Source organism: Balaenoptera physalus (assembly GCF_965194825.1).
Source record: "Balaenoptera physalus genome assembly, chromosome: 7".
NCBI lineage: Eukaryota > Metazoa > Chordata > Mammalia > Artiodactyla > Balaenopteridae > Balaenoptera > Balaenoptera physalus.
The window spans coordinates 7,108,797-7,136,209 of record NC_138886.1 but is presented as its reverse complement, the minus strand read 5'-3'; the positions used below and the strand labels follow the sequence as shown (position 1 = coordinate 7,136,209).

Below are 27,413 nucleotides of genomic sequence, written 5' to 3'. Positions count from 1 at the left end.
CCTTGGGACATAATCACAGAGTTCTGGGCCCGGCCACAAGCCTTAATCTAAAACCTGGCTTGTAGCCCAGAGGTACCACTTGAAGTTTCTGGAACCAGACTGACCTGGGCTAGAGTCCCTGCGTGGCCACTTGCCAGTTATGGAACCTTGCGGAGGTGACTTTGATCTCTTCTTCCCTCATCTGCGAGGACGACACGAGAATACACGTGAACGTGCTTGGCTCAATGCCGGGCCCCTGGGAAGCACTGTCAGCTGTCAATTACTCAAGCTTAAACTATCAGGCAAATTTTACAGTCCACTCCACTCTGCCCGATTTTAGGCCAAGTTTTTCTTAGGAACAAAACATCTTATTATGCAGCTTCATGGGACTTCCCTGGTGGTCCAGTGGTTAGGACCCTGTGCTTCCACTGCAGGGGCCTGGGTTCAACCCCTGGCTGGGGAACTAAGATTCTGCAAGCTGCACGGCGTGGCCCAAACAAACCCCCACCCAAAGAAAAAAACGTAGATTACACAGCTGCAGTAGAACAGCACTCCCTCCTGAGCAGCACAGGCAGCGTGGGGGGAAGGGAGGCGCTGGCTTTGCCCGTAGAGCTCTCACTCCCTCTGCCCTAGTGCTCTGGGAGGGGCCCACAGCAGGCGCATTGCTCTCTCTGTACCTCACGCCCTCCCCCCAGAAGGAGGGGTGGTGCAGATGTGAAGTCTCCTCGTCCCTTTCCCACCTGTGAGGCCCGCGACCCGACCGGAGCTCAGGCAACATGCACACGAAGGATGGTTTATTATTTGTCACTGGCTAGAGAGCAAGCACACAGGCAGAGTAAAAAGATCAGTTAAAAAGTGAGTGTGGAGAGGTGCAGGCTGCAGCCACCATACTTGGCTTGAGCTGTATGGGAGGGGAAGGGTAGCACCGGGGAGATGCCACTCCATGGCCCAGGCCCGCCTCTCCTGCCAGGCTCCCCTCTGCTCCAGCTCATCCAGAGGGGACGACAACCAGTGCCCAGGCCTGCCACAGACCTGCCTGCCTTTCCCCCTTGGCTGCTTTTGGCAACTAAAAGGCAGGAGCTCCCTCGCCCAGGGTGCGCCCCAGGGCTTCCTCAGGCCATCTGCACTGACCCCCACGGGCCTAGGCGCTGAGTGCAGCTGCTGCAGCCAGGCCCACCCTCCTTAGCAGGAGCCGGGAGGGCTGGGGCGCTCAGGGATGCAGGCGGCGATGGTGGTGGGGGGGTGCGGGTGGGATCTCCAGAACCAGGTCAGAAGCAGGGCTGGGGGAGGGGCCGGGAGCGTTCAGCCTCTGGGGCCCCTCGCAGCTGGAGGACCGGGGGCGGGATGGGATGGGGTTAGTTTCCCCACCCTGAGCAGCTGGGTCACCAACAGACAAGACAAGTGGCAGGGCTGCACCCATCCTCTCCTGCCCAGGCCAGAATGGGCAGGGGCCTGGGAGGGGGCCTGCTTAGCTAAGCAGTTCCAAGTAGGTGACAGGGACCTTGCCCTTCTTGTTGCCTCTCTCGCCAATGAGCCAGTCAGGGTCCATGCCAGGCAGGCTGTAGACAGTGATGAGCTGAAGAGGAGGGCGGAGAAGGAGGGTCACGCCCCGGCCAGGCAGAACTGGCCCAGCCCTAAGAGGGGACAGACTTGCGGTCTCCCGAAACCGGGGAAACTACACCTCCTGAGGCGGGCGCTCACCTCCTCAGCTGCTCTACAGAGACAGATCAGAGAGGCTGCTTCCTCAGAGCTGGCGCCGTCTCCGCCTACCCGACTGGTCCCAGCTCTGCCCCCAGGGCCACTCAGAGGCTGGAAGCCCGAGGTGCAGGGTCTGCAGGCCCCACGCTCCCAGCTCCAGTTTCCCGGCGCGCGTGAGCCGGCCCCTCCCCCGTCCTCACGGCACCCAGGCCCACCTCGTCAGCCAGCAGGGCCAGCTCGCTGCTGTCGGCCGCCTCGTAGTCGTAGAGGACCCGGGCCTTCCGGGTCCCGCTGGCGGGAGGCGCCACCTCCTCCAGGCGGAGAGCGGCCTCCCCCGGAGGGGCCAGGCCGGCCACAGAGGGCCCCACAGGCATAGTGGCCGCGGCGGTGGTGGGTGAGGTGCTGCTGAGGGGCGAGGAAGCGGGCTCTGTGGTGCCCACGAAGGTGCCCGGAAATCTGGAGAGGAGAGAGGGGGGCACACCTCAGCAGCCGGGAGCCACACACCCCCGGGAGTCCCGTGTGCCCCGCCGAACGCCAGCTGGGTCCATGGCCGCGGAGGCGAGGAGATGTCGCTACTTACATGGCTCCCTGGGAGCTGGCGGCATGAAGGGAAGAGGGAAACGGGGAACGTGAGATGCTCCCGCCGTCCCTACCACCCCCCACCCCCCACAGTCTCGAGAAACCGCACCAGAGGTCCCCAAGGCCAGCCACCTCACTGCCATTGTGATAGGGTGCCCGGGCCCAGAGAGCGGTGTGATGTCCCCCCCCAGTCGGCAGCCCTCCACCCCCGCCCTGGGTGTCACGGGGCTTTCCGAGTTTGGGGCGGTCGGGGCTGGGAGCCAGGGGACCCCGGTGGGCACCTGCCCAGCTGCTTCTGTAGGTCCAGCATGTGGCGGTAGCACTGGGCATAGTAAGTGGTCTGAGACTCAACGAACTCATGGAGGCAGCGAAGGTGGTTCACCTGCGGGGAAGACGCCCATGGCTGACGGGGGGATGCGAGGGGCCAAAACATCCCATTCCCCATCCTGTCCTCTGCAGACCCTGGCCCAGCATTCCGATGTCTTCTGCCCAGGCCACTTGCTCCCTGGGGTTGGAGGGAGGTACCCACCCTTTGGGACCTGCTCTGCCGAGGCTAAATCCCATCCTTACAGACTGCGGGCTCAAGCTCCCCCTTCCCCACCTGCCTTCGAGATCCAGGTTCACTCGCTGCCTCAATATGGCCTAGTTTCACGGGGACACGAGGGGCGAGGGGCGGTGAGAAGACGGTGGACGACAGAAGGAGGAAACGGGGGGCAGGACTCACGTGAGTGCTACTGATTCCCTCCAGCAGGAGCCGGGTCACTTCTGCCTGCCGGTCAAACTCTGTCTGGGCCACTCGGAGCTCCTGCTCAGCCTGGGAAGGGCAGGGCATGAGCGCGAGAACAAGAACCGCCCCCAGCTTCCCTCCCACCAGCCTTCTCCCGCGCCTCTGAAGCCGCCCAGGAGCGGCCTCCTCTTCCCTTCTGTGGCAGCTGTCACTCCCCCCGGGGATGCAGACATCGGTGGCAGGAGTGCACTTCCCACCCCTGACTTCAGGCCTGAAGCCCTGACCCCTGGAGGAGCGACAGCCCCGCCTGGACCCCACCCCCTCCTGAGGCCAGTTCCTGGACAAGCAGACAGAGCCTCGGGAGCCCTGCCTTGGCCTTTCATACTCATTCATTTGCCCATCTGACGCCACCACCCATCAGGGACAAATCCAACCAACAGTCGCCTCCGGAGGGCCCACTGTGTGCAACAGGGCAGAGAGGAAGTGACAACCCCTACCGTGGCCCCAGCGAGTGAGGGCAGAGCCCAGAACTAGAAACAGACCTGCCCCCGACGGCAGCAGGTGAGCCTGGACTCCCGCTGCCCACCCCCTGCAGCCTCTTCCCTGAGCCCCGACTTACCTTGTCCGCCTCATCATTCCAGAGCTGCGGAGACCACAACAGGACCGGTCAGCGGGGGAGGGAGGGGGGCACCGGTCAGCAGGGGAGGGGAGGACGGCTGGACCCCAGAGCCCAGGCCCTGCCCCAGCTCCCTGAGACCCCAACCTCTCCCCGACTCCCTCCCCACAGCCCAACGAGGAGCTGAGGCTGGGGTGAGGCCTGGTGTGAAGGGGGGGCTCCGACATCATAATCCATCCAGTCCCACATGCCACATGCGGGGAGGGGGACAGCCAGCTGGGGAGTCCTGCTTGGGTCTCTCCTATAGTGCCAGCCCCCAGGCTCTGACTGGGGTCTCGAGGGAGACCGAGCGTCCCGCACCCCACCCTGACACTTGGCTAAGGCTGGTGGGCTGGGAGGCAGGACTGTGTGACCCTGGACCAGTCACTGAACCTTTCTGTCCTTCGGCAGAGAAAGGCAGCCTCGTGCCCGAGTCACACTGGGGTTCAAAGGCACAAGGAAAAAACAGGGCCGTCTCCACCCTCCTGGATAGTCCTCTTTCCACTCGGCCCAGGAAGGGGGGCGGGAAGTGTCATCCAGAGTCTAAAGAAGAAAGACCCCCCTCCCCCCACCATGGCTTAGGAGACCCATTTCTCCTGCCCGCTGCTACCCTAAGATGTGACCTGAAATGCGGAAAGCAAAACAAGGCCAGCCCTTGGACAGAGGTGTCCCACCTCAGTGCCGTTTAGCAAATTGCAACACGGGAAGCAACCTCCACGTGGACACACGTCGGAGACCCAGCCACAGGGGACCGGTGGACTACACTGTGGTTCATGCCCCCGAGGACAAATGACTGCACACGGCAACATGCTTATGACAGATGGAGAAGAGCCAGAGGGTCTTTGCAGAAGGTTGTCACCCGTGGGGGGTGGGGGGGAGGAGGGACAGAGAGAGAGAGGCAGAGAAAGGCACAGCGGTGGTTTCGACAGGCATGATGGGATAGGTGTGATCGGCCTATTTCCCAAACTAAACAGTAAATACCACAAATCTCAACAGAGCTGTAGGAAGAAAAGACACCAAGACATTCAACGTCTTCCTGATCCAGCCCCGCCCATCCCACCTCCAGAGTCCCAGCCCCTGCCAGCTCAGGACACACTCTGTTCTCCACCTCTGGGCCTCGGCCCAGGCGGCTCCTTCCCCCACCCGGCTGTGCCCTCCCACCCTCCCGTTCAGTCTCAAGCACTTCCAGGACACCTAGCGGATGTGCTACGGAGGCAGCTGGATGGACAGCGCCGTCCCTGTCCCCTGTGACCCCGTGGCAGGCCAGGCCCAGACCTCCTCCCTCTCCTCCAGGCTGCACGGCTGGGCGCTCCAGGACGGTGAGTGTGGGAGGGGGCGGTGCCTGCTTTGGGGGGGTCGGGGCTGGGCAGACTCTCAGGTGCCCTGGAGGTGGGGCCGCTGCCGCCCCAAGTGCACCGGGCTGTGCCACGCAGCGGGCCAGGCTCACCTTCAGCGCTGGGCAGGGAGAAGCAAGGCCGGCAACACGGGCACAGGGCACAGGGCAGAGGCGGGTGGACAGGACTTGCCTGACCAGGGGCACGGCCCCTGCCTCCCCCTCTGGCTCCAGTTCGCTGCACATCAGGCCCGAGTGTGGGAGGGGATGGGGAGCGGGGCGGGGCGGGGGCGCTTACCGCGGAGGCGCTGGCCGAGAGAATGTAATTACGAGGTCTAGTCTCCTGAAAGTCAGGCACCGTCTGGTGGGGAACAGAGTTCATGGGGGGAGGGGGTCACGCGGGGCCGGGCCGGGAGGCCGCCCTAGACTCTCCCATGGGAGATGCCAAGAGCCCCCGACCCCACGGACAGGAGGGTACAGACAAATACAACACAGAGCCCCCCGCTTCTCCCCAAGCCAACCACCTGCAGAGGAGGCGGGCCGAGGCGAGTCCAGACCAAGATTAAGTGGGTGGACACGCCTGCCGTCAGGGCCCTTACCTGGGGCAAGCCACAGACGGGTCCAGCCCCTGGCCTGGCGGCCACGGCCCCTCCTCCCGGGGCCCCGGCCTCACTCAGATGCCCCAGCTAGACCCACCGTCCTCCAAACAAAGCCCACCCTGCCCAGCTCTCTCCGTCCAGAACCTCCGCACACCACGTCTCTCGCTCCTGCAGCAAGGACCAGGCCCCTCCCCACAACGAGGATGGACAGATGGATGCATGGATAGACACAGTGACAGGCTTTCAACATTTGCAAAAAGCTGACTCACAGGCTCCAATGCCTGGCGTCCCCCCGAAGCAGAGGCTACACATGGTAGAGCCTCCGGTGGGGAGACCAGCTGCTTGCAAAACGTCCTGAGGACGTCCCCGGCCGACCCGGCACTGTGGGCCCGAGGCCGAGATGGGCAAACCAGAAGCAGCACAGCACGTGGGACAGGTATACTCACATCTCCCTCACACTGAGCCAAGTTACCCAAAGCAGAACGGAAAGGAACAAAAACAAAGAGTTAGTGAGTCCACAGCGCAGGCGGGAGCAGGCCCCCGGGGTCCCGGCGGGAGGGACACACAACCCTGCCCTCTGGAAGGAGTCCTGACATGTGTGTGTGTGTGTGTGTGTGTGTGTGTGTGTGTGTGTGTGTGTGTGTGTGTGTGTGTGTGTGTGTGTGTGTGTGTGTGTGTGTGTGTGTGTGTGTGTGTGTGTGTGTGTGTGTGTGTGTGTGTGGTGAGAGGGGTAGGAAGGACGGGAAGGACGGGGTGCACTGCTGGGCTGGAGTCCTCTGGGATGCTGTATCTGGGCTGCCAGGGCCCAGCTCGGGACGGGGTGTCCTGCCCAAGCCAAAGACTCTGGGCCAACCAACTGGAGGGGAGGTCGTGCCGTCCCAGTAACTAAGGAAGGGCTCCCCCGCCTGGCTGATGTAGGAAGAGCTTGTCCTGGCCAAGTTACTCGAGAGGTGGTCCACCCCTGCATGGCGGGGAGACTGTCCTGTCCAGGTGACTTAGACAGTCATAGGTCATCCTGCCCAAGCCAACAAGACTCCAGTGGCTGAGCCCCTGCCTCCAGTCTGGACCCCACACAATTGGATGAGCCGGGACCTTGCCCACGGCTCTCGCCAGACGCATTGCCCAGGCTCCGCGGCCCCAGGTGGCCACACTGAGGGAGGGGAACGCAAGGAGGGTTGGAGGCTGGAACTCTCAGGGGAGCGGGGAGCCCGGGCTGGGGGATTCCACAGCGTGCCCTGGACCTGACCTTGGGATTCCCTCCCCAGGGCGTGAGGTGGCCTTTCGGTCCCTGCACCCCAAGCAGCCTGGCCACCCTCAGGCCCAGCTCTCCCAACCCTGGCCTAGCCCTGGTCAAAGTGTCCCACACTGTGTCCCATCGGCCTGGCTGGACAGGCCCCCGTGAGCCGAGAGTGAAGGGGGAGCCAAGACAGCCCAGGCCCTATCCGGTGCCGTGGGGCTCCCAAAGGGCCCCTCAGACATGCCCCTGGGCAGGTAGGCAGTCCAGCTCCAGGGCCCTCCACACCACCACAGGGGAGCCTGAGCGCAGGGCACCCTGGGACCAGCGCTGCAGCAGCAGGTGGGGGAGTTAGTAGGGGGAGCCACGTCCGGGCAGAGCCGGGAACAGAGCCGAGCACCCAGGGAGGGCAGGGCAGGGGCATGCAAGAAGCCAGCTGGCTGTCTGTCTGGGGAGGCTGCGGGCCGCCCTGAGCCCAGGTCGGGGCACTGCTGGTCCGCCCACCCCGTCAACGTCTGCCCTGGGTCCCAGGGCTCTGGGCCGCCAGGGGTCTGTTGCAGGTGGGGCAGAGAGGCGTGACCTGAAGTGGTCAGCAGAGCAACAGCCCCCAGCCAGGCCTCTCCAGGCAGGGACAGGGGAGAGAAGTCATGCCAAACACCAGGGCCCTTCACCCCCTCCTTGGCTCCAACCAGGGCCGGGGGGGCAGGAGGCCAGCAGGACACCTACCGTGGCTTTGGCTTCTGCGGCCTTGGCCTTCTTCAGCCGTGCTTTGCAGGCATCCAGGTCCAGACGCCGGTTATGCAGGAGCCGCCTCTCCTTCTGCGGGGGTGGGAACAGGTAACAGTGAGACCTGGGGCAGCCCTGGGAGACCCCCGGCCCTGGCAGGACCAGCCCCCAGGACCATCTAGTCAAGACGGGGAAACTGAGGCCTAGACGGGGGGAGTCATCCACTCCAGGCCACTCAGTCCACAGGAGCCATGTCTGGGGAGGTCCCAGGAGTGCTGGGTCCCAGCACGGGAGAAGAGCCTGGGCACAGCAGCTATGAGGACAGGGCTGCCACTGCTACCAGGAAGCAAGTGGCCCCAGGCCCCTCACCGAGATCGTCTTCCAGTCCCCTTCCAGGAAGGTGCGCAGGGGTGTAAGGAAGTTGATGGAGGCAGTGTGGATAAAATCCCTCTCTGCGGCTCCCAGGCGCTTTTCTGCTTCTGCCACCTTGATCAGTGTCTTCCCTGAGAAACAAAGTGGAGGGGTGAGGAAGAGGGTTGGTTCAGGCCGCTCTGACCCCCAGGAAGTAGGGGAGAGCTCAGAGAGGGATGTTCTGAGAGGCAAGAGCAGAATGGCTGGCCTGGGAAAATGTGGAAAATCTACATATCCATATACCTATCGACAAATAAATAGCGGGATGCCCGAAGAACGGAACGCTACACAGCCATTAAAAAGATGTGTGGGGGCTTCCCTGGTGGCGCAGTGGTTGAGAATCTGCCTGCCAATGCAGGGGACACGGGTTCGAGCCCTGGTCCAGGAAGATCCCACATGCCGTGGAGCAACTAGCCCGTGAGCCACAACTACTGAGCCTGCGCGTCTGGAGCCTGTGCTCCACAACAAGAGAGGCCGCGATAGTGAGAGGCCTGCGCACTGCGATGAAGAGTGGCCCCCGCTTGCCACAACTAGAGAAAGCCCTCGTACAGAAACGAAGACCCAACGCAGCCATAAATAAAAAAAAAAAAAAAAAAAAAGATGTGTGGTGGGGGGGGGGACTTTCAGAATGACAGAGGAAGGAACTCAGCAAATCCTCTCCCCAAAAAGCAATAATAAAACTGGACACAGGGACTTCCCTGGTGATCCAGTGGTTAAGACTCAACTGCAGGGGGCCCAGGTTCAATCCCTGGTCGGGGAACTAGATCCTGTATGCTGTGCAGTGCGGCCCCCCAAAAAAAAAGAATATCCTTTTAAAAAAAACACAACTGGACACAGTTCTCAAAAACAACGATTTCTGTACTCTGGAAATTAACCTAAGGCAAATAACAAATTGAGAAGCATTTATTCCAGAACTTTTGGACCTTGGTAAAAACAATGGGGTCTGTGGCTTTTTAGCCTGGGGGCACTCCCATCTCCTCAAGCTCTGTGCTGCTGTAGCTCTAGCAGGGTGGGGCAAGCCCTGAGGGGGCTGACTTGATTTGGGCTGGAACACAGAAAAACCCACGGGACAGGGTCACAAACAATAGTGATCTCAATGGCAAATAATCAGGAAAGGCCAACATCACAGCTAACATGAAGCTGGAATACTGGCTGGAACAAGCAACAGACCTGCCGGAAATTTAACAGGAGATCTGGGGAATGAGATAGTCATAGTGGGCCTTGATAAAATCCAGATATCTCTGGTGGTCTGGAAGGCTATGCATGTGTATAGCACACTTGGGAGAGATGGGAGAGAACCCCAGCTATCAACTCATTCTTGGCTAGCGGGAGGCTTTGCACATTCACAAACTAAAAGCTGGGCAGACATGTAAACTGCTTGAACTTTGAGTGTGTTCCCCAGCCCACTCATAAATTCATCAGTAAAGCCTTAATGGTGCAAGATGTTTAAGCACAACCTCTGATTAATCACTGGCTGACCACTAACATATGCTGACCTGGAAGAAACCCCTAGGAAGCTAGGCTTAAAAATAAAAAGGATAATTTAAAAAGAAAAACAAGTAGAGACATCAGTAGCTGCATACTGCAGAGAACACAGACTCTAAACAATTAGCTCAGGCAAGTCTCTAAAGAAACAAACAAACAGCAGTAATAACTCAACAAAAATTATAAGACATGCAAAGAAATAGGAAAGTACGGACAGTACACAGGGAAAGAAAAGCAATCAACAGACACTATCTCCAAGGAGGCCCAGATATTAGACCTAGCAGACAAAGACTTCTAAGCAGCTATTACAAGTAAGTAAAAAAACAAAAACAAAACAAAACCCTGACGGTGGGGAGGGACAAATTAGGGTTATGGGATTAAACTACTATATATGTAACAGATAAGCAACAAGGATATAGGGACTTCCCTGGTGGTGCAGTGGTTAAGAATCCTCCTGACAATTCAGGGGACACAGGTTCAATCCCTGGTCCGGAAAGATCCCACCTGCTGTGGAGCAACTAGGCCCATGTGCCACAACTACTGAGCCTGCGCTCTAGAGCCCGCAAGCCACAACTACTGAGCCCACGTGCCACAACTACTGAAGCCCGCATGCCTAGAACCCGTGCTCCGCAACAAGAGAAGCAACCTTGGTAAGAAGCCGGTGCACTGCAACAAAGAGTAGCCCCTCTCTCCACAACTAGGGAAAGCCCGCGTGCAGCAACGAAGACCCAACACAGCCAAAAATAAATAAATGAATAAATTTATTAAAAAAAAAAAAAAGAATCCACCTGCCAACGCAGGGGACACAGGTTCGAACCCTGGTCTGGGAAGATCCCACATGCCACAGAACAACTAAGCCCGTGCGCTACAACTACTGAGCCTGCGAGCCACAACTATTGAAGCCCACATGCCACAACTACTGAAGCCCGCACACCTAGAGCCAGTGCTCTGCAACAAAGAGAAGCCACTGCAATAAGAAGCCCACACACCGCAACGAAGAGTAGCCCCCACTCACTGCAACTAGAGAAAGCCCGTGCACAGCAATGAAGACCCAACACAGCCAAAAATAAATTTAAAAAAAAAAGGATATACTGTATAGCACAGGGAATTATAGCCATTATCTTGTAATAACCTATAATGGAATATAATCTGCAAAAATACTGAATCACTATGCTGTACACCAGAAACTAACACATAAATCAACTATATTTAATTAAAAAATAAAAAACCTAATAGAAACGACGTTTAAAGATTTAAGGAAAGTATGATGACAATGACGTCTCAAATAAGGAATGTCAATTAAGAGATTAAAATTATAAAAAAGAAATGAAAATTCTAGAGTTGAAAAGTATAATAACTGATAAGTAAAAATCACTAGAAGGGTTCAACAGCAGATTTGAACTGGCTTCTTATCAGTAACAAGGGAGGCCAGATAGTGAGAGGATATATTCAAAGTGATGAAAGGAAAAAACTCTCATCCAAGAATTTTATATACAGCAAAACTGTCTTCCAAAAGTGAACACAAAATAAAGACATTCCCAGATAAACAAAGGCTAAAAGAATTCATTGCTGGCAGACCTGCCATAGAAGAAATACTTCAGGTTCAAGTGAAATGACACTAGATGGTAACCTGAATCTACATAAGAAAATACAGAGCACCAGTAAAGGTAATTATATAGGCACATATAAAAGAGAATATAAATTTTTTTCTCTCTCTTTTTTTAAAAATTTATTTATTATTTATTTTTGGCTGTGTTGGGTCTTCGTTTTTGTGCGAGGGCCTTCTCTAGTTGTGGCAAGCGGGGGCCACTCTTCATTGTGATGTGCGGGCCTCTCACCATCGCGGCCTCTCTTGTTGCGGAGCACAGGCTCCAGACGCTCAGGCTCAGCAGCTGTGGCTCACGGGCCTAGCCACTCCGCGGCACGTGGGATCCTCCCAGACCAGGGCTCGAACCCGTGTCCTCTGCATTGGCAGGCAGATTCCCAACCACTGCGCCACCAGGGAAGCCCCCTTTTCTCTTTTCTTAATTGATTTAAAAGACAACTACATAAAATAATTATAAAACTGTTGTTGAGATATAATATGTATGACAATAATAGCACAAAGGAAGAGGACGAGAAGGGAGTTATACTGGAGCAAAGTTTCTATATTTTACTGGAATTCAGTTAGTATTACTCCAAAGTAGATTGTGTTAAGTTAAAATACATATTGTAATTTAAATTGTAAAACCACTAAGAGGGACTTCCCTGGTGGTCCAGTGGGTAAGACTCCACGCTCCCAATGCAGGGGACATGGGTTTGATCCTCGGTTGGGGAACTAGATCCCACATGCATGTAGCAACTAAGAAACCCACATACCGCAACTAAAGAGCCTACATGCCGCAATGAAGATCCTGAATGCTGCAACTAAGACTTGGCACAGCCAAAATAAATATAAATAAATATTAAAAAAAAAAAAAACCACTAAGAAAGATTTTTAAAGTAAAAAAAAAAAAAAAAGCAACAAAGAAATTAGAATATTACACTAGAAAATATCTATTTAACTCAAAAGAAGGCAGTAACAGAGGATCAAACAAAAAACACCTGAGATACAGGGAGACAATAACGAAATGGCAATCTGACCACATCAACAATTAGATTAAATGTAAATGGATTAAACACTCCAATCGAAAGGCAAAGACTGTCAGATTGGATTTTTTTAAAAAGATTCAAATATATGCTCTCTATAAGAGACATACCTTAGATTTAAAGACATAAGTATGGTGAAAATAAAAGGACAGAAAAAGATACATGCCCCTGTTTGCATATAACAATATGAGAATAGGAGTGACCATAAGAGAACAGGAGTGGCCATACTACTATCAGATAAGCAGACTTTAAGACCAAAACATGTTAACTAGAGACAAAAAGTAGTATTTTACAATGATAGAAGGGTCAATTCAGCAGGGAGATATACAATTATAAACATACAGACCTAACAACACAGCTCCAAAATACATGAAGCAAACACTGACAGAATAAAGACAGAAATAGACAGTTCAACAGAAATAATTGGAGACTTTAATGCTCTCAATAAAGGATGGGACAATAAGACAAAATCAACAAGGATACAGAGGATAAACAACACTATCAACCAAGATGGCCTGACAACACTACCCTACAACATAAAGTACAATTTCTAAGGGAGCATGAAACACCCTCCAGTAGAGACCATACACTATAGGCCATAAACAAGTCTTAATACATTTAAAAGTATTAAAATCATGAAAAGTATGTTTTCTGACCACAGCGACATTAAACTAGAAATCAACAACAGAAGGAAACTTGGAAAATCCATAAATATCAGGAAATTAAACACCACCCTGCTGGTGGGATGTAAAATCACACAGCCACTTTGGAAAACAGTATGGCAATTTCTTAAAAGGTTAAACACAGGGAATTCCCTGGTGGTCCAGTGGTTAGGACTCTGCACTTTCACTGCCGAGGGCCAGGGTTCAATCCCTGGTTGCGGAACTAAGATCCTGAAAGCCACACAGCACAGCCAAAAATAAAATTAAATTTAAAAAAATGTTAAACATAAATTTACCATATGACTCAGCAATTCCACTCCTAGGTATATACCCAGTAAAAGTGAAGACATATAGCCTCACAAAAGTTCATATGCAACTGTTTAAAGCAAAACAACCCAAATGTCTCTCAAATGGTATGTGGACAAAGAAAATGCGATCAGCCCATACAGTGGAACACTCTTCAACAGTAAGAAGGAATAAAATACTAAAACACATTATAACATGGATGAACCTCAAAGACAAAGAAGCCACGTGCAAAAAACAATATATCACTTGATTCCATTTATATGAAATATTCAGAAAAGGCAAATTTATAGAGACAAAACCACATTGGGATTTCCCTGGTGGTCCAGTGGTTAAGAATCCACCTTCCAATGCAGGGGACTTGGGTTCGATCCCTGGTTGGGGAACTAAGATCCCATATGCCGTGGGGCAACTAAGCCCATGTGCCACAACCACTGAGCCTGTGCACTCTAGAGCCCACGTGCCACAACTAGAGAGCTCACACGCTGCAACTACTGAGCCCACGTGCTCTGGAGCCTGTATGCCATGCAAGTAGAGAGAAGCCTGTGTGCCGCAATGAAAGATCCCGCATGCAGCCAAATAAATAAATAAATTTATAAAGAACGACAAAAACAACAATGAAAAATAACAAAGCCACATTAGTTGTCTGGCGGTGGGAGTGGGACTGACTATAAGGAGACACAAGTTACTTTTTTGCAGGTGATGGAAATGTTCTTTAAACTGGATTGGGGGAGACACCCAAGTCCAGGAAGCGCAGAAAGTCCCATACAGGATAAACCCAAGGAGAAACATGCCAAGACACATAGTAGTCAAACTGACAAAAATAAAGACAAAGAGAAATATTAAAAGCAACAAGGGAAAAGCAACAAATAACATACAAGGGAATCCCCGTTAAGACTATCAGCTGATTTTTCAGCAGAAACTCTGCAGGCCAGAAGGGAGTGGCACAGTATATTTAAAGTGATGAAAGGGAAAAACCTACAAACAAGAATACTCTACCCAGTAAGGCTCTCGTTCAGATTTGATGAAGAAATCAAAAGCTTTACAGACAAGCAAAAGCTAAAAGAATTCAGCACCACCAAACCAGCTTTACAATAAATGCTGAAGGAACTTCCCTAAGCAAAAAAGAAAAGGCCACAACTAGAAACAAGAAAATTATGAAATGGGAAAGCTCACCAGTAAAGGTGAACATACAGTAAAGGTAGGAAATCATCCACACACAAACGTGATATCAAAACCAGTAATTGTGAGAGAAGGAGAGTACGAGTGCAGGATATCTGAAATGCATTTGAAATCAAGAGATCAGAAACTTAAAACAATCATGTAGATATAGACTGCTACATCAAAACTTCATGGTAACTGCAAATGAAAAATTTATAAGATACACACGTGAAAAAAAGGATTCCAAACACAACACTAAAGATAGCCATCAGCGACTTCCCCAGTGGTCCAGTGGTAAAGAATCCACCTTCCAATGCAGGGGACACAGGTTCAATCAATCCCTGGTCGGGGAACTAAGATCCCACATGCCGTGGAGCAACTAAGCCTGCACGCCACAACTACTGAGCTCACGCACCTCAAGGACAGAGCCTGCGTGCCACAAACTACACGGCCCACGCACTCTGAAGCCCGCGCGCCACAACTACAGAGCCCACGTGCCCAGGAGCCCGCGCGCCACAACTAGAGAGAAGCCCACATGCCGCAACGAAGAGCCCGCGTGCCACACTGAAAGATCCTTCGTGCCGCAACTAAGACCTGACGCAACCAAATAAATAAATAAATATTTTTAAAAACGTTTAATCCACCTATCCTAAACCCTTAAAAAATAGTCATCAAATCACAAGAGGAAAGAAAAGAGGAAAGGAAGAAAAAAGACCTACAAAAACAAATCCAAAATAATTAACAAAATGGCAATAAGGGACTTCCCTGGTGGCACAGTGGTTAAGAATCCGCCTGCCAGTGCAGGGGACATGGGTTTGAGCCCTGGTCTGGGAAGATCCCACATGCCACGGAGCAACTAAGCCCGTGCACCACAACTTCCGAGCCTGCGCTCCAGAGCCTGCGAGCCACAACTACTGAGCCTGAGAGCCACAACGACTGAAGCCCGCATGCCTAGAGCCCGTGCTCCACAAGAGAAGCCACTGCAACGAGCGAGAAGCCTGCGCACCGCAACAAAGAGTAGCTGCCTCTCACCGCAACTAGAGAAAGCCCGCACACTGCAACAAAGACCCAACACAGCCAATAAATAAATAAATTAATTAAAATAAATAAATAAGTGTATAAAAAAATGGCAATAAGAACATACACATCGATGATTACCTTAAATGTAAACAGATTAAATGCTCCAACCAAAAGACACAGATTGGCTGAATGGATACAAAAACAAGACCCACATATATGTTGTCTACAAGAGACCCATTTCATTGCTTTTTTTTTTTTCGGTTGTGCCGTGCAGCATGTGCGATCTTAGTTCCCCGACCAGGGATCGAACCTGCGCCCCCTGCATTGGAAGCACACAGTCTTAACCACTGGACAGCCAGGGAAGTCCCAGACAAAACAGCCTTTAAAATAAAGACTGTTACAAGAGACAAAGAAGGACACTACGTAATGATCAAGGGATCAATCCAAGAAGAAGACATAGCAATTATAAATATATATGCACCCCCAACACAGGAGCACCTCGATATATAAGGCAAATGTTAACAGATGTAAAAAGAGAAATAGACAGTAAACAATAGTATGGGTCTACTTTAACACCCCACTTACATCAATGAACAGTTCATCCAGACAGAAAATCAATAAGGAAACACAGGCCTCAAATGACACATTAGACCAGATGGACTTAACTGTTATTTATAGAGCTTTCCATCCGAAAGCAGCAGAACACACATTCTTTTCAAGTGTACATGGAACATTCTCCAGGATAGATCACATGCTGGACCACAAAGCAAGTTTTGGTAAATTTAAGAAAACTGAAATCATATCAAGTATCTTTTCTGACCACAATGCTATGAGATTAGCAATCAAGTCCAAGAAAAAAACTGCAAAAAACACAAACACGGGGAGGGTAAACAATGTGCTACTAAACAACCAATGGCTCACCAAAGAAATCAAAGATGAGGGACTTCCCTGGTGGTCCAGTGATTAAGACTCTGCACTCCCAATGCAGGGGGCCCAGGTTCAATACCTGGTCAGGGAACTAGATCCAGCATGCTGCAACTAAAGGAGCCCGCATGTTGCAACTAAAAGATCCCGCATGCCGCAACTAGGACCTAGCGCAGACAAATAAATAAATAAATTAATTAATAAATAAAAAAAGAAATCAAAGATGAAATTAAAAAATACCTAGAGGGAAATGAAAATGAAAACACTATGCCAAAACCTATGGGACACAGCAAAAGCAGTTCTAAGAGGGAAGTTTATAGTGATACAAGCTTACCTCAGGAAACAAGAAAAATCTCAAATAAACAACCAAACCTTACACCTAAAGCAACTAGAAAATGAAGAACAAACAAACCTAAAGTTAGTAGGAAAGAAATCATAAAGAACAGAGCATAAATAAATAAATTAGAGACTAAGAAAACAACAGAAAAGATCAATGAAACTAAAAGCTAGTTCTTTGAAAAGATAAACAAAATTGATAAATCTTTAGCCAGGCTCATCAAGAAAAAAAGGGAGAGGACCCAAATCAGTAATATTAGAAATGAAAAGGAAGACGCTGCAACCAACACCACAGAAGTACAAAGGACTGTAAGAAACTACTACAAGCAATATATGCTACTAAAATGGACAACCTAGAAGAAATGTACAAATTCTTAAAAAGGTACAATCTCCCAAGACTGAACCAGGAAGGAAGAGGAAATATGAACAGACCAATTACAAGTACTGAAGTTGAATTTCTGATTTAAAAACTTCCAACAAACAAAGGTCCAGGACCAGATGGCTTCACAGGAAAATTCTATCAAATGTTTAAAGAAGAGTTAACAACTATCCTTCTGAAACTATTCCAAAAATTGCAGAGGCAGGAACCAAACTCATTCTACGAGACCACCATCACCCTGATACCAAATACAGACAGACACCACACAAAAAAGAAAATTACAGGCCAATATCACTGAAGAACATAGACGCAAAAATCCTCAACAAAATACTAGCAAATTGAATCCCACAATACATTAAAAGGATCATACACCATTACCAACGTGTGACGTGTGGGCTCCTTAGTTGTGGTGTACGGACTTCTTAGTTGCAGCATGCAGACTCTTAGTTGCGGCATGCATGCAGGATCTTGACCAGGGATCAAACCTGGGCACCCTGCATTGGGAGCATGGAGTCTTACCCACTAGACCACCAGGGAAGTCCCTGTAAGGATTTTTCAATGTCCGCAAAACAATCGGTGTGATATACCACATTAACAAATTGAAGAATAAAAACCATATGATCATCTCAATAGATGCAGAAAAAGCTTTTGATAAAATTCAACATCCGTTTATGATAAAACACTCCAGAAAGTGGGGGTAGAGGGAACCTACCTCAACATAATAAAGGCCATATATGACAAACCCACAGCTAACATCATACTCAATGGTGACAAACTGAAAGCATTTCCTCTAAGATCAGGAACAAAACAAAAGATGTCCACTCGTGCCGCTTTTATTTAACATAGTTTTGGAAGTCCTAGCCACAGCAATCAGAGAAGAAAAAGAAATAAAAGGAATCCAAATTGGAAAAGAAGAAGTAAAACTCTCACTGTTTGCAGATGACATGATACTGTACATAGAAAATCCTAAAGATGCCACCAGAAAACTACTAGAGCTCATCAGTGAATTTGATAAAGTTGCAAGATACAAAATTAATACACAGAAATCTGTTGCATTTCTATACACTAACAATGAAAGACCAGAGAGAGAAATTAAAAAGAATAAAAATACCTAGGAATAAAACTACCTAAGGAGGACTTCCCTGGTGGCACAGTGGTTAGGAATCTGCCTGCTAATGCAGGGGACATGGGTTCGAGCTCTGGTCCGGGAAGATCCCACATGTCGCAGAACAACTAAGTCTGTGCGCCATAACTGCTGAGGCTGTGCTCTGGAGCCCGCAAGCCACAACTACTGAGCCCACATGCCACAACTAACGAAGCCTGTGCACCTGGAGCCCGTGCTCTGCAACAAGAGAAGCCATCACAATGAAGAGCAGCCACAACTAGAGAAAGCCTGTGCACAACAGCGAAGACCCAATGCAGCCAAAAAAAAAAAAAAAAAGATAAATAAATAAATATATTAAAAAAAAAAAAACTACCTAAGGAAGCAAAAGAACTGTACTCTGAAAATTATAAGATGCTGATGAAGGAAACGGAAGATGAGGGAATTCCCTGGTGGTCCAGTGGTTAGGAACTAAGATCCCACAAGCAGTGCAGCACAGCCAAAAAAAAAAACCCAAAGATGACACAAACAGATGGAAAGATATACTGTGTTCTTGGATTGGAAGAATCAGTATTCTCAAAATGACTATACTATCCAAGGCAATCTACAGATTCAGTGCAATCCTTATTAAATTACCAATGGCATTTTTCACAGAACTAGAACAAAAAATTTTTAAATTTGTATGGAAACACAAAAGACCCTGAATAGCCAAAGCAGTCTTGAGAAAGAAAAATGAAGCTGGAGGAATCAGGTTCCCTGACTCCGGACTATACTACAAAGCTACAGTAATCAAAACAGTATGGTACTGGCACAAAAACAGAAATATAGATCAATGGAACAGGACAGAAAGCCTAGAAATAAACCCATGCACCCATGGTCAATTACTCTACGACAATGGAGGCAAGAATATACAATGGAGAAAAGACAATCTCTTCCATAAGTGGTGCTGAGCATACTGGACAGCTAAATTAAAAGAATTAAATTAGAAATTCTCTAACACCATGCACAAAAATAAACTCAAAATGGATTAAAGACCTAAATGTAAGACGAGATACTATAAAACTCCTAGAGGGGGACTTCCCTGGTGGCACAGTGGTTAAGAATCTGCCTGCCAATGCAGGAGACACGGGTTCGAGCCCTGGTCTGGGATGATCCCACATGCCGCAGAGCAACTAAGCCCACGTGCCACAGCTACTGAGCCTGTGCTCTAGAGCCCATGAGCCACAACTACTGAAGCCTGCGCACCTAGAGCCCGTGCTCCGCAACAAGAGAAGCCGCTGCAATGACAAGCCTGCGCACCGGAAGGAAGAGTGGCCCCCGCTCACCACAACTGGAGAAAGCCTACGCACAACAACGAAGACCCAACGCAGCCAAAAATAAATATAAAAAACAAACAAACAAACAAAAACTCCTAGAGGAAAACATAGGCAGGACACTCTTTGACATAAATTGCAGCAGTATATTTTTGGATCCATCTCTTAGTGTAATGGAAACAAGAACAAAAATAAACAAATGGGAGTTAAACTTAAAAGCTTTTGCATAGCAAAGGAAACCAAACCAAAGGAAACAAAACGAAAAGACAACCTACAAGACGGAAGAAAATATTTGCAAACAATGCAACTGACAAGGGATTAATCTCCAAAATATACAAACAGCTCATACAGCTCAATATCAAAAAACAAGCAACCCAATCAAAAAATGGGCAGAAGATCTAAATAGACACTTCTCCAAAGAAGACATTTAGATGGCCAAAAGGCATGTGAAAAGATGCTCAACATCGCTAATTTTTACAGAAATGCAAATCAAAACTACAGTGAGGTATCTCCTCACACCAGTCAGAATGACCATCATCAAAAAGTCTACATATAATAAATGCTGGAGAGGGTGTGGAGAAAAGGGAACCCTCCTACATGGTTGGTGGGAATGTAAACTGGTGCAGCCAAAATGGAGAACAGTATGGAGGTTCCTTTAAAAAGTAAAAACAGAGCTACCATATGATCCTGCAATCTCACTCCTGGTCATATATCCAGAGAAAACCATAATTGGAAAAGCTATATGCACCCCAATGTTCATTGCAGCACTATTCACAATAGCCAAGACATTGAAGCAACCTAAATGTCGATCAACAGGTGAATGGATAAAGAAGATGTGGTATATAAATACAATGGAATATTACTCAGCCATAAAAAAGAATGAAATAATGCCATTTACAGCAACATGGACACAACTAGAGATTATCATACTAAGTGAAGTTAAGCCAGACAGAGAAACACAAATATCATATGATACCACATATATGTGGAATCTTAAAAAATGATACAAATGAACTAATTTACAAGACAGAAACAGACTCACAGACACAGAAAACAAACTTATGGTTATCAAAGGGGAAAGGGGGGGTGGGAGGAGGGATAAATTAGGAGGTTGGGATTAACATATACACACTACTGTATATAAAACAGATAACCAACAAGACCCACTGTATAGCACTGGGAACTACACTCAATATTTTGTAATAACCTAAAAGTGAAAAGAATTTGAAAAGGAATATATATATGTTGTGTGTGCGTGTATATAACTGAATCACTGTGCTGTACACTTGAATCTAACACTATATTGTAAATCAACTGTACTTCAATTAAAAAATTAATTAAATAAAATTTTTAAAAATACATGAATTGGATTGGGGGATGTTTGTTCAATTCTGTAAATTCACTAAAAATCATCAAATTACACACTTAAAACAGGTGTACTTTATAGTGTATAAATTGTACCTAAATAAAACTTAAAAAATAAAAAGTAAAGATTGAGATGACTCTGTAAGTGCTGTGAACAGATTATCTGTAGTGCAATGCCAAGTTTAAAAATCAGGTTGCAGAAAAGTACACATAATATGATCCCATTAAAAAATGCACACAAACCAAAACTGGGTAAGGGAGGTTGGTATTTTTTTTGTTTGTTTTTTGGCTGCACTGTGCGGCATGCAGGATCTTAGTTCCCCGACCAGGGATCAAACCCGTGCCCCCTGCACTGGGAGCACAGAGTCTTAACCACTGGACCACCAGGGAAGTCCCGGGAGGCTTCTATTTTTTACTCTATTTTCATCTCCATTGACTGAGGTGTTTACAAGCAGAATGAATCCAGGTATCACGTGTGCAAATTAAAAAACAGAGAAAGGAAGGAGAGAAGGGAGGGAAGATTCGCGCCAGAGACCGTGACCCCCGACCCTGGCTGTGGGCACTGGCTCACCGTAGGGCGTGGTGGGCCCCAGCTCACTGGCCGCCTCTGCCATGTACTGAGCCAGCAGTTCCCCGTTGGTGACCCTCGAGGGCACCTTCCTGTCCAGCTTCTCATACAGGAACTCCTCCACTCGGGCACCTGCGGGGAGACAGCAGCCAAAGCCACAGGGCTCTTAGGTAGGAGCCCAAGGATGAAAGCCGTGGTGACAGAAACAGACCCAGACCAGGGCCTGCCCACAGGGGCGCCCAGCCTGGTGACTTCCAGAATACTCTCTTGCTGATTCTCAACTGTGTGAGACTGGCACTCGACCCCGCGAAGCCCTCACTCTAGAGAGGAAGAAGCCATGGCTCAGACACGTGAAATGCCTGCCCGAGGTCACACAGCTGCGGGTGACGGGCCTGAAGGCAACCGCCGCCCCTTCCCGCCCCCCAACTTCTCCCTCATTACAGTATGGATTTACAGGGCATAACACACACGTGAGCAATGCCCTGGCTTGGCCCCAGAAAGCTCTCAGCACACTCACTCAGCTAACAGCAGACATACAGGCATACAAGCCTCACGACCCCAGGCCAGACCTCTCTTCCCACAGGTTCTCCTGCACCTGCGTCTGCCTGCACCACGCTGCGTGTGACTCTCGGCAAGTCCTCTTTCATCCCTGAGCCTCGCTGCCTTCCCTCCAGTGACCTGGCTCCCGTTTCTCCTGCCTCTTCTCCCAACTGTGTTTTAGTTTCCAGGCATTTCTTCAACTCCTCTGTGCGAAACTTAGCATTTCCACTGTCCCAGAGAGCACATCCTGGAGACCAACACTGAGTCTGCTGTTTTCTTTAAGTGGGACCCCCCAAAACAGCTGCCTTAAGCCCCAAGAGTCTAACCCAAATCCCACCTGCCGCCCAGGCCCACCTGCACAGTCTCAGCAGCTGGGGCTCCTGCCCGCAGCTTCCCGCCCCGAGCCCGGGGCCGGCCCGTGTCCACTCACTGGGGTTGGGTTGCAGCAACACCTCTGTCTGCCTCAGGATTTTCTCCGTCCAGTTCTTGGTGCTGTCTGCCCGGGCCAGAAGGTTCTCAAACTGGGCATCAAGCTCGGTCTTCTCGGCCTGGCCGAATTTCTCCTCTGTGAACTGTGGGGGGAGGACCCGGGGTGGAGGGCTCAGAAAGGGGGACGGGAGGACCACCCCTGCCCCACCCATCTACCCCTCCCACCTGGCTGGAACTCAGGCCCCAAGGTCAAGAAACTTGCTCTGCCCCTGACCTGCTCTGTGACCTTGATCAAGGTGCAACCCTGCCCTGGGCCTCAGTTTGTTCCTCTGTGAAATGAGGTGGTTGGACCAGAGTTTGGGGATCATGGCTCCTTTTGGAAATCCAATGAAAGATACAGACTCCCTCTCCCCAGAAAAGCACATTTGTACAAAATCAGACATACAACTTAGGGTGTAAGGAACCCTTGGGAGTCTATCACTAAGGGTCCTCCCAGCCTGACTCTGAAGGAAAGCACTTGGTAACAAGTGCTCAGGGAACAAAAGGGGCACAGAGCAAGGTCTGGGGTTATCAGGATGTTCCAGGGGCAGCTGGGAGCCACGGGAAGGGGATACCAAGGGAGGGTGTCAGAGGAACCCAGGTTCCAGAATCAGAGGGACTTGATTCAAGTCTCAGTCTGATGAGCTGTGTGACCTTGGGCAAGTGGCTTTGCCTCTCTGAGCATCAGTTTCCTAAGCTGAAAATGGTAATAATAAGTAATAGCATCTCCCTCATAGGTTGTAAGAATGAAATAAAAAAGATGTGGATAAGACATAAAGGCTAGGATCTGGCAGGCAGTCAGTGTTCAGTGTAAGTGCTGATGCTGTTAAGAGCTGATGCGCAGAGAGATGGCTGGGAGGGAAGGGGAATGTGGGGGGGAGGATGGCCACATGGCTGGCCTCCGGTTGCCTGGAGTGGTAGATGGGGAGCAACGCCAGCTCATCAGAGCCAACTGCTGGGCACGCCCAGGGCCCAGAAAGCTCAGCAGCCCCGCCCCAAGGCCAGGAAAGGACCAGGATGTCACAAGGGTCCCCCTTCAGAGCTGGCAGAAACCATGGGGGCCACCTAAGAAAAACCAGAAACCGGCCCAAGTCCTGGCCTCTCTGATCTCGAAGGCCCTGTCCAGCCAAGGGGAGGTCACAGGCAAACAGCAAAGGGGTGAAGACATGTGGGAGTAAGATCAGCCCTGACAACAACAGACACTGCCCTCAGGCCGGCCAAGTTTCCCATTTCACAGAAGATGCCACGAGACTGAGCAAGAGGCAGGTTGTGCTAGGGTCACATAGGCTGGGGGTCTGGAGGCCCTTCCCAGACGACTAGGCAGCGGTGAGTCATCCAGAGGCCAAGGACAGGCCCAGCTGCAAGGGGCAGGAGGCACCAGCGGTGGTCAGGCTGCTCTGTCCGGCTGCTCCAGCTAGGCAGCCATCAATTATGCATGGGGGCTTGGGTTTCCCTCTGCAGAGCTGGGTGGGCCAGGGTTAGAGCCTGCGGCTCCTCACCTGGGAACCAGCTGCTCCTGGCCTCCTCCCGGTCTCCCGACTCCTCTTCTTCCTCACATTCCCCAAGCTGGGGCCTCCTGGAGCCAGGCCCTGAACAGGCCTCACCTCACCCAGACCCTTCAGGGATTAGCATTATCCCATTTTGCAGATGAGAGAATCGAGGGTCAGAGGCAAAGTCACCTCTCTGGTCCTCAGTTTCCCCCCGGAGGATGGGGATAACAGGACCTATCTCACAGAATATTTGGAAGGTGCTTAGTTTCATGGTCAGCACACAGTATAGGCCTGATAAACGTTAGCTGGCGTCATCATCATCATTAATAAAAGGTCTCCCTCAGGTCCCTCCTCGGCTCTCAGGAGCCACCTAGGGACGTCCTTACCCTGATGGCACCAGCCAGTCTGATTCAGGTGATTGTGTCACCCTCAGTGTGCACCTCAGCATCTCCCCTTCTTACCAAGGTTAATGGCAGCACTCCCCGCCGTGCCACCTCGCCACCCGTCCCTCACACCACACACCCACCCAGGTTCAAAGTCCTACCGGGCTTTCCCAACATCTTGGGCATCCCTCCCACGTTCACCGCTGCCTGCCTGGCTCGGATGAGAACGATGCCACAGCCTCCCTGGCTTTTATTATCATTACTCCTACTATGCTATTAGTAATACTGCAATTACTACCAACAGCATTAGTACTAGCACTTCCACTGCCCACTCCCACCCCCACTGGCATCTTACCCAAACATGCCTTAGGTTTTTCTGTCTGGGTGCCCTTAGCTGGGCTGTTCCCATCACCTGGACCAACTCGGCAAACCCCTCCTGACCTTCAAGGCACAGTTCGGGGACTGAGAAGCCATCCTAGAATCTCCCGTGCAAAAGGGATCTGGTCTCCGGATTCTCATCCCAGGGCCAAGGTCCAGTTCCCTACCGGATGGGGATGAGGTGAGGCTCCTAAAAGTGTCCTCGGCACATGGAGGGGCTGAGCACTTACCCAGCATGTCGTGCGTAGGTAGGTGGCACCTACACAGAGGAGCTGCCCACACATTAATAATAAACCACCCCCTGTCCCTGCTGGCTGACTCCTACCCCAGGGCAGACTGGCCTCAGGAGGGTCCCCTGAGTGTGCTCTCCTGCCCAGGTCACATTTCAAGCCCTTCTCTCTTCTGGCTGCCACCCTGCCCCATCCCTGCCAAGAGGAAGGGCCCAGGCTTCAGAGGCTGCTCCCTGCAAGATGGCAGCAGCAGGGGGTGGGCGTGCAGGGCCAGAGAAAGCCTCTATTTATAAAGCTCCCAGCTCCCTCCTCCACTCTGGAGGCGGGGGCCTGGGCGCTGGCTCCCACTCCAGTATGGGCGAACCAGTGGGCCTGCCCCCCCCAGGAGAAAAAAGGCCACAGGGACCAAGCTTCCCCGTACCCCAGGCTCTGCAGGCCTGGCCAGGTCAGGTGCTAGGGCCCCAAAGTAGCAGGAAACTGGCAGATCAGGTTCTTCCCAGATGTGGGAGATAAAGTGGTTGCCATACCAACACTGGGGAGAATTCCCTACCTTCTGGATGAACAGGGGCTGGCCAATGAACTCCAGGCTGCTAGCGTCCCCACTAGGGCTGGGGTCCCCGGCAGGGCTTGGAACACGGAGCAGCAAACCCTCTCTGGGGCACAAGTCCTCAACGGGACACTGTGCTTTCTAGTAAACATGGGCATGTGGGCTTCCAAGAGACTGTCTGGGGCTGGGCTCCTCCAGAGAACCAACAACCAGGGCAAGGACAAACAACAGAATCTGTTCCCAGAGCGCTGTGACGGGCCAAGCCCCAAGGCTGCAGCCACCCTTGGAGGCAGACTGGTGCGACCCCTGATTGACAGAAGGGAACACGGAGGCTCCGAGACTTGCCTAATGTCACATGCTGCACAGCTGCAATACTAAGCACGTTACACCAAGAATGACTTGCCTTTAGTGAGCACGTTCACGTGGAGTGCCCGGGACGCTCACATCCATGCTGGGAGGGAGGGATTGCTAAGGCCATTTTTCAGACTGAAACACTGTGGCCCAGAGAGGTGAAGCCCCCATCTTCAAAGTCACAAGAGGGGGCATCCACACCCACAGCTGACTCCCGGTCTTCACCATTACACTCAGCTGCTTCTGTTTTTTCCCTTGTCCCCAAATGGACAGGACTTGTTCTAATCCCAGCATCACCCACTGTACAGCTTCCCAGGGAGGGCACCCAGCCAGCCTCCGGGGCCTGAGGAAATAAGAGAAACAGGCCTCCCACGGAGCAGAAAGGAAATAACCCCAGCCCTCCTGGCTTCCGGACTGACTATCCAAGCGTGTAAAAGGGACCTGAGGGAATCAGTACCACCAGTCCATTGCACAGGTGCGGAGATTGAGGCTCAGAGAAGGGATCAGGGCGGGTGCCCGAGTCCTTAGGCCTGGAACTCAGGCCTCCAAACGCCTGCCGGGAGTGAAGAGTCACTGCTGGGCAAGGGCAAGGAGACAGGAACCGCCTGGGGCCCTCTGCCCTCCTCAGCAGAGCCCCCCACGGGGGCGGGGCGGGCGCCAGGACAGCGGGACTACCCGGCCGGCGGGTCGAAATGGTGGAGGCTGACACCTCCCCCGCGGCAGCAGGGCCGAGGCAGGCCCGGCTCACTCCCCGGGCCTGGGCCACGCTGAGGGTGCGGCCAGTGTGGCCGGCCGCCCCGGGCTCTTTCTCTCTACTGGGCACCGCAGAAGGAGGAGGGGCGGAGGGGGGCGGCTAGGGCGACTCCGCAGCGGGGAAGGAGCGGTGGCCGCGAGGGCCTTCTCCCGCGGCCCCGGGCTCTGCTGCAGGGGTGCCCGCCGGCCGCGCAGGGCCCAGGGTGCACGGCCTCACCTGTACGGCCCGGGTGAAGAAGATGCCCGCGTCCGACGCCAGCTTCTTCATGTTGAAGTCCATGGCGCTCCGCACGGCCGGCCGCGTCCGGCCCGAGCGCCGCCCGGCAGCCCCCGGCCCGCCGCCGCCAGCCCGCACCGCGCCCACCTGCTGCCGGTGCTCTGGCCCTTAGCGCGCCCGCCTGGCCCAGCGGCAGCCGTCTCCGTCGAGCTTGCCCGAGCGCGCAGGGAGGGGCGCCGGTCGCGGGGGAGGAGCCGCCTGGGGGCGGGGCGGGGCGGGGCGGAGAGGGCCCGGCTTGAGGCTGCTCGCGGCTGCCCCCTGCGGCCGCCACCGGGCCGGCCTCTCTCGCTTCCTCGTCCTGTGGCCCCCGCCCATTTGTGCCTCTTCCCTTTGTCGATTCGCGTCCTCCTGGCCTGCTGGGCCCTCTGGCTCCCTATTTCTCGGCCTCTTTTGACCTGGATCTTTCTGTGCCGACCATCACCACCACCTTGACCTCTCTAGCCCCCGCTCCTCTTCTGCCCCGACCTTGGTGACACTAAGGACAATTGAGCCAGGGGATAGGCCAGCTGGGGACTGGTCCTCCACTGCTGGGGAATGGCTGTTTGGCCCCCGGAAACCCTCTGGTTCCCCAAAGTTGGGGGAGGGTGTGTGGAGGAGTTAAGGGGAAGGAAGAAGAAGAGAAAGAGGGGCTTCCGTTCAGCCCAGGTGGAGGAACGCGCTACCCTCCAGGCCTGGACATGTGCTGACCTTGAACCAGCTTCTCACAGCCCCAAACAGGCAAAAGGATGGCCTGCACATACATTTTCCCCCCTCCCATGGCGCTTGGAAGGGGCTTATTACCTGTTTCCACTGCTCCCTGCTCTCTATCT

General features: G+C 51.9%; 1 protein-coding gene across 9 annotated transcripts; it reads right to left on the bottom strand.

The window, feature by feature from the left end:
- Positions 1-1,313: 1,313 nt before the first annotated feature.
- SH3GLB2 (SH3 domain containing GRB2 like, endophilin B2) lies at positions 1,314-26,777 on the bottom strand. 9 transcript variants are annotated; one of them, XM_082468281.1, is made up of 13 exons: positions 26,545-26,777; positions 22,158-22,299; positions 21,191-21,319; positions 7,900-8,033; positions 7,531-7,623; positions 5,270-5,332; positions 4,032-4,181; positions 3,603-3,626; positions 2,981-3,070; positions 2,538-2,638; positions 2,258-2,272; positions 1,893-2,133; positions 1,314-1,555 (listed from the first exon to the last, which is right to left on the bottom strand). In XM_082468281.1, exons 1-13 carry the CDS (start codon positions 26,605-26,607, stop codon positions 1,448-1,450), a joined length of 1,353 nt encoding a protein of 450 aa, XP_082324407.1. In that variant the 5' UTR covers positions 26,608-26,777; the 3' UTR covers positions 1,314-1,447. The 9 variants fall into 9 exon arrangements, with proteins under 9 accessions (XP_082324407.1, XP_082324408.1, XP_082324409.1 ...); XM_082468282.1 differs by having other exon boundaries at positions 2,981-3,061; XM_082468283.1 differs by lacking the exon at positions 2,258-2,272 and having other exon boundaries at positions 26,545-26,776.
- Between the last annotated feature and the right edge of the window lie 636 nt (positions 26,778-27,413).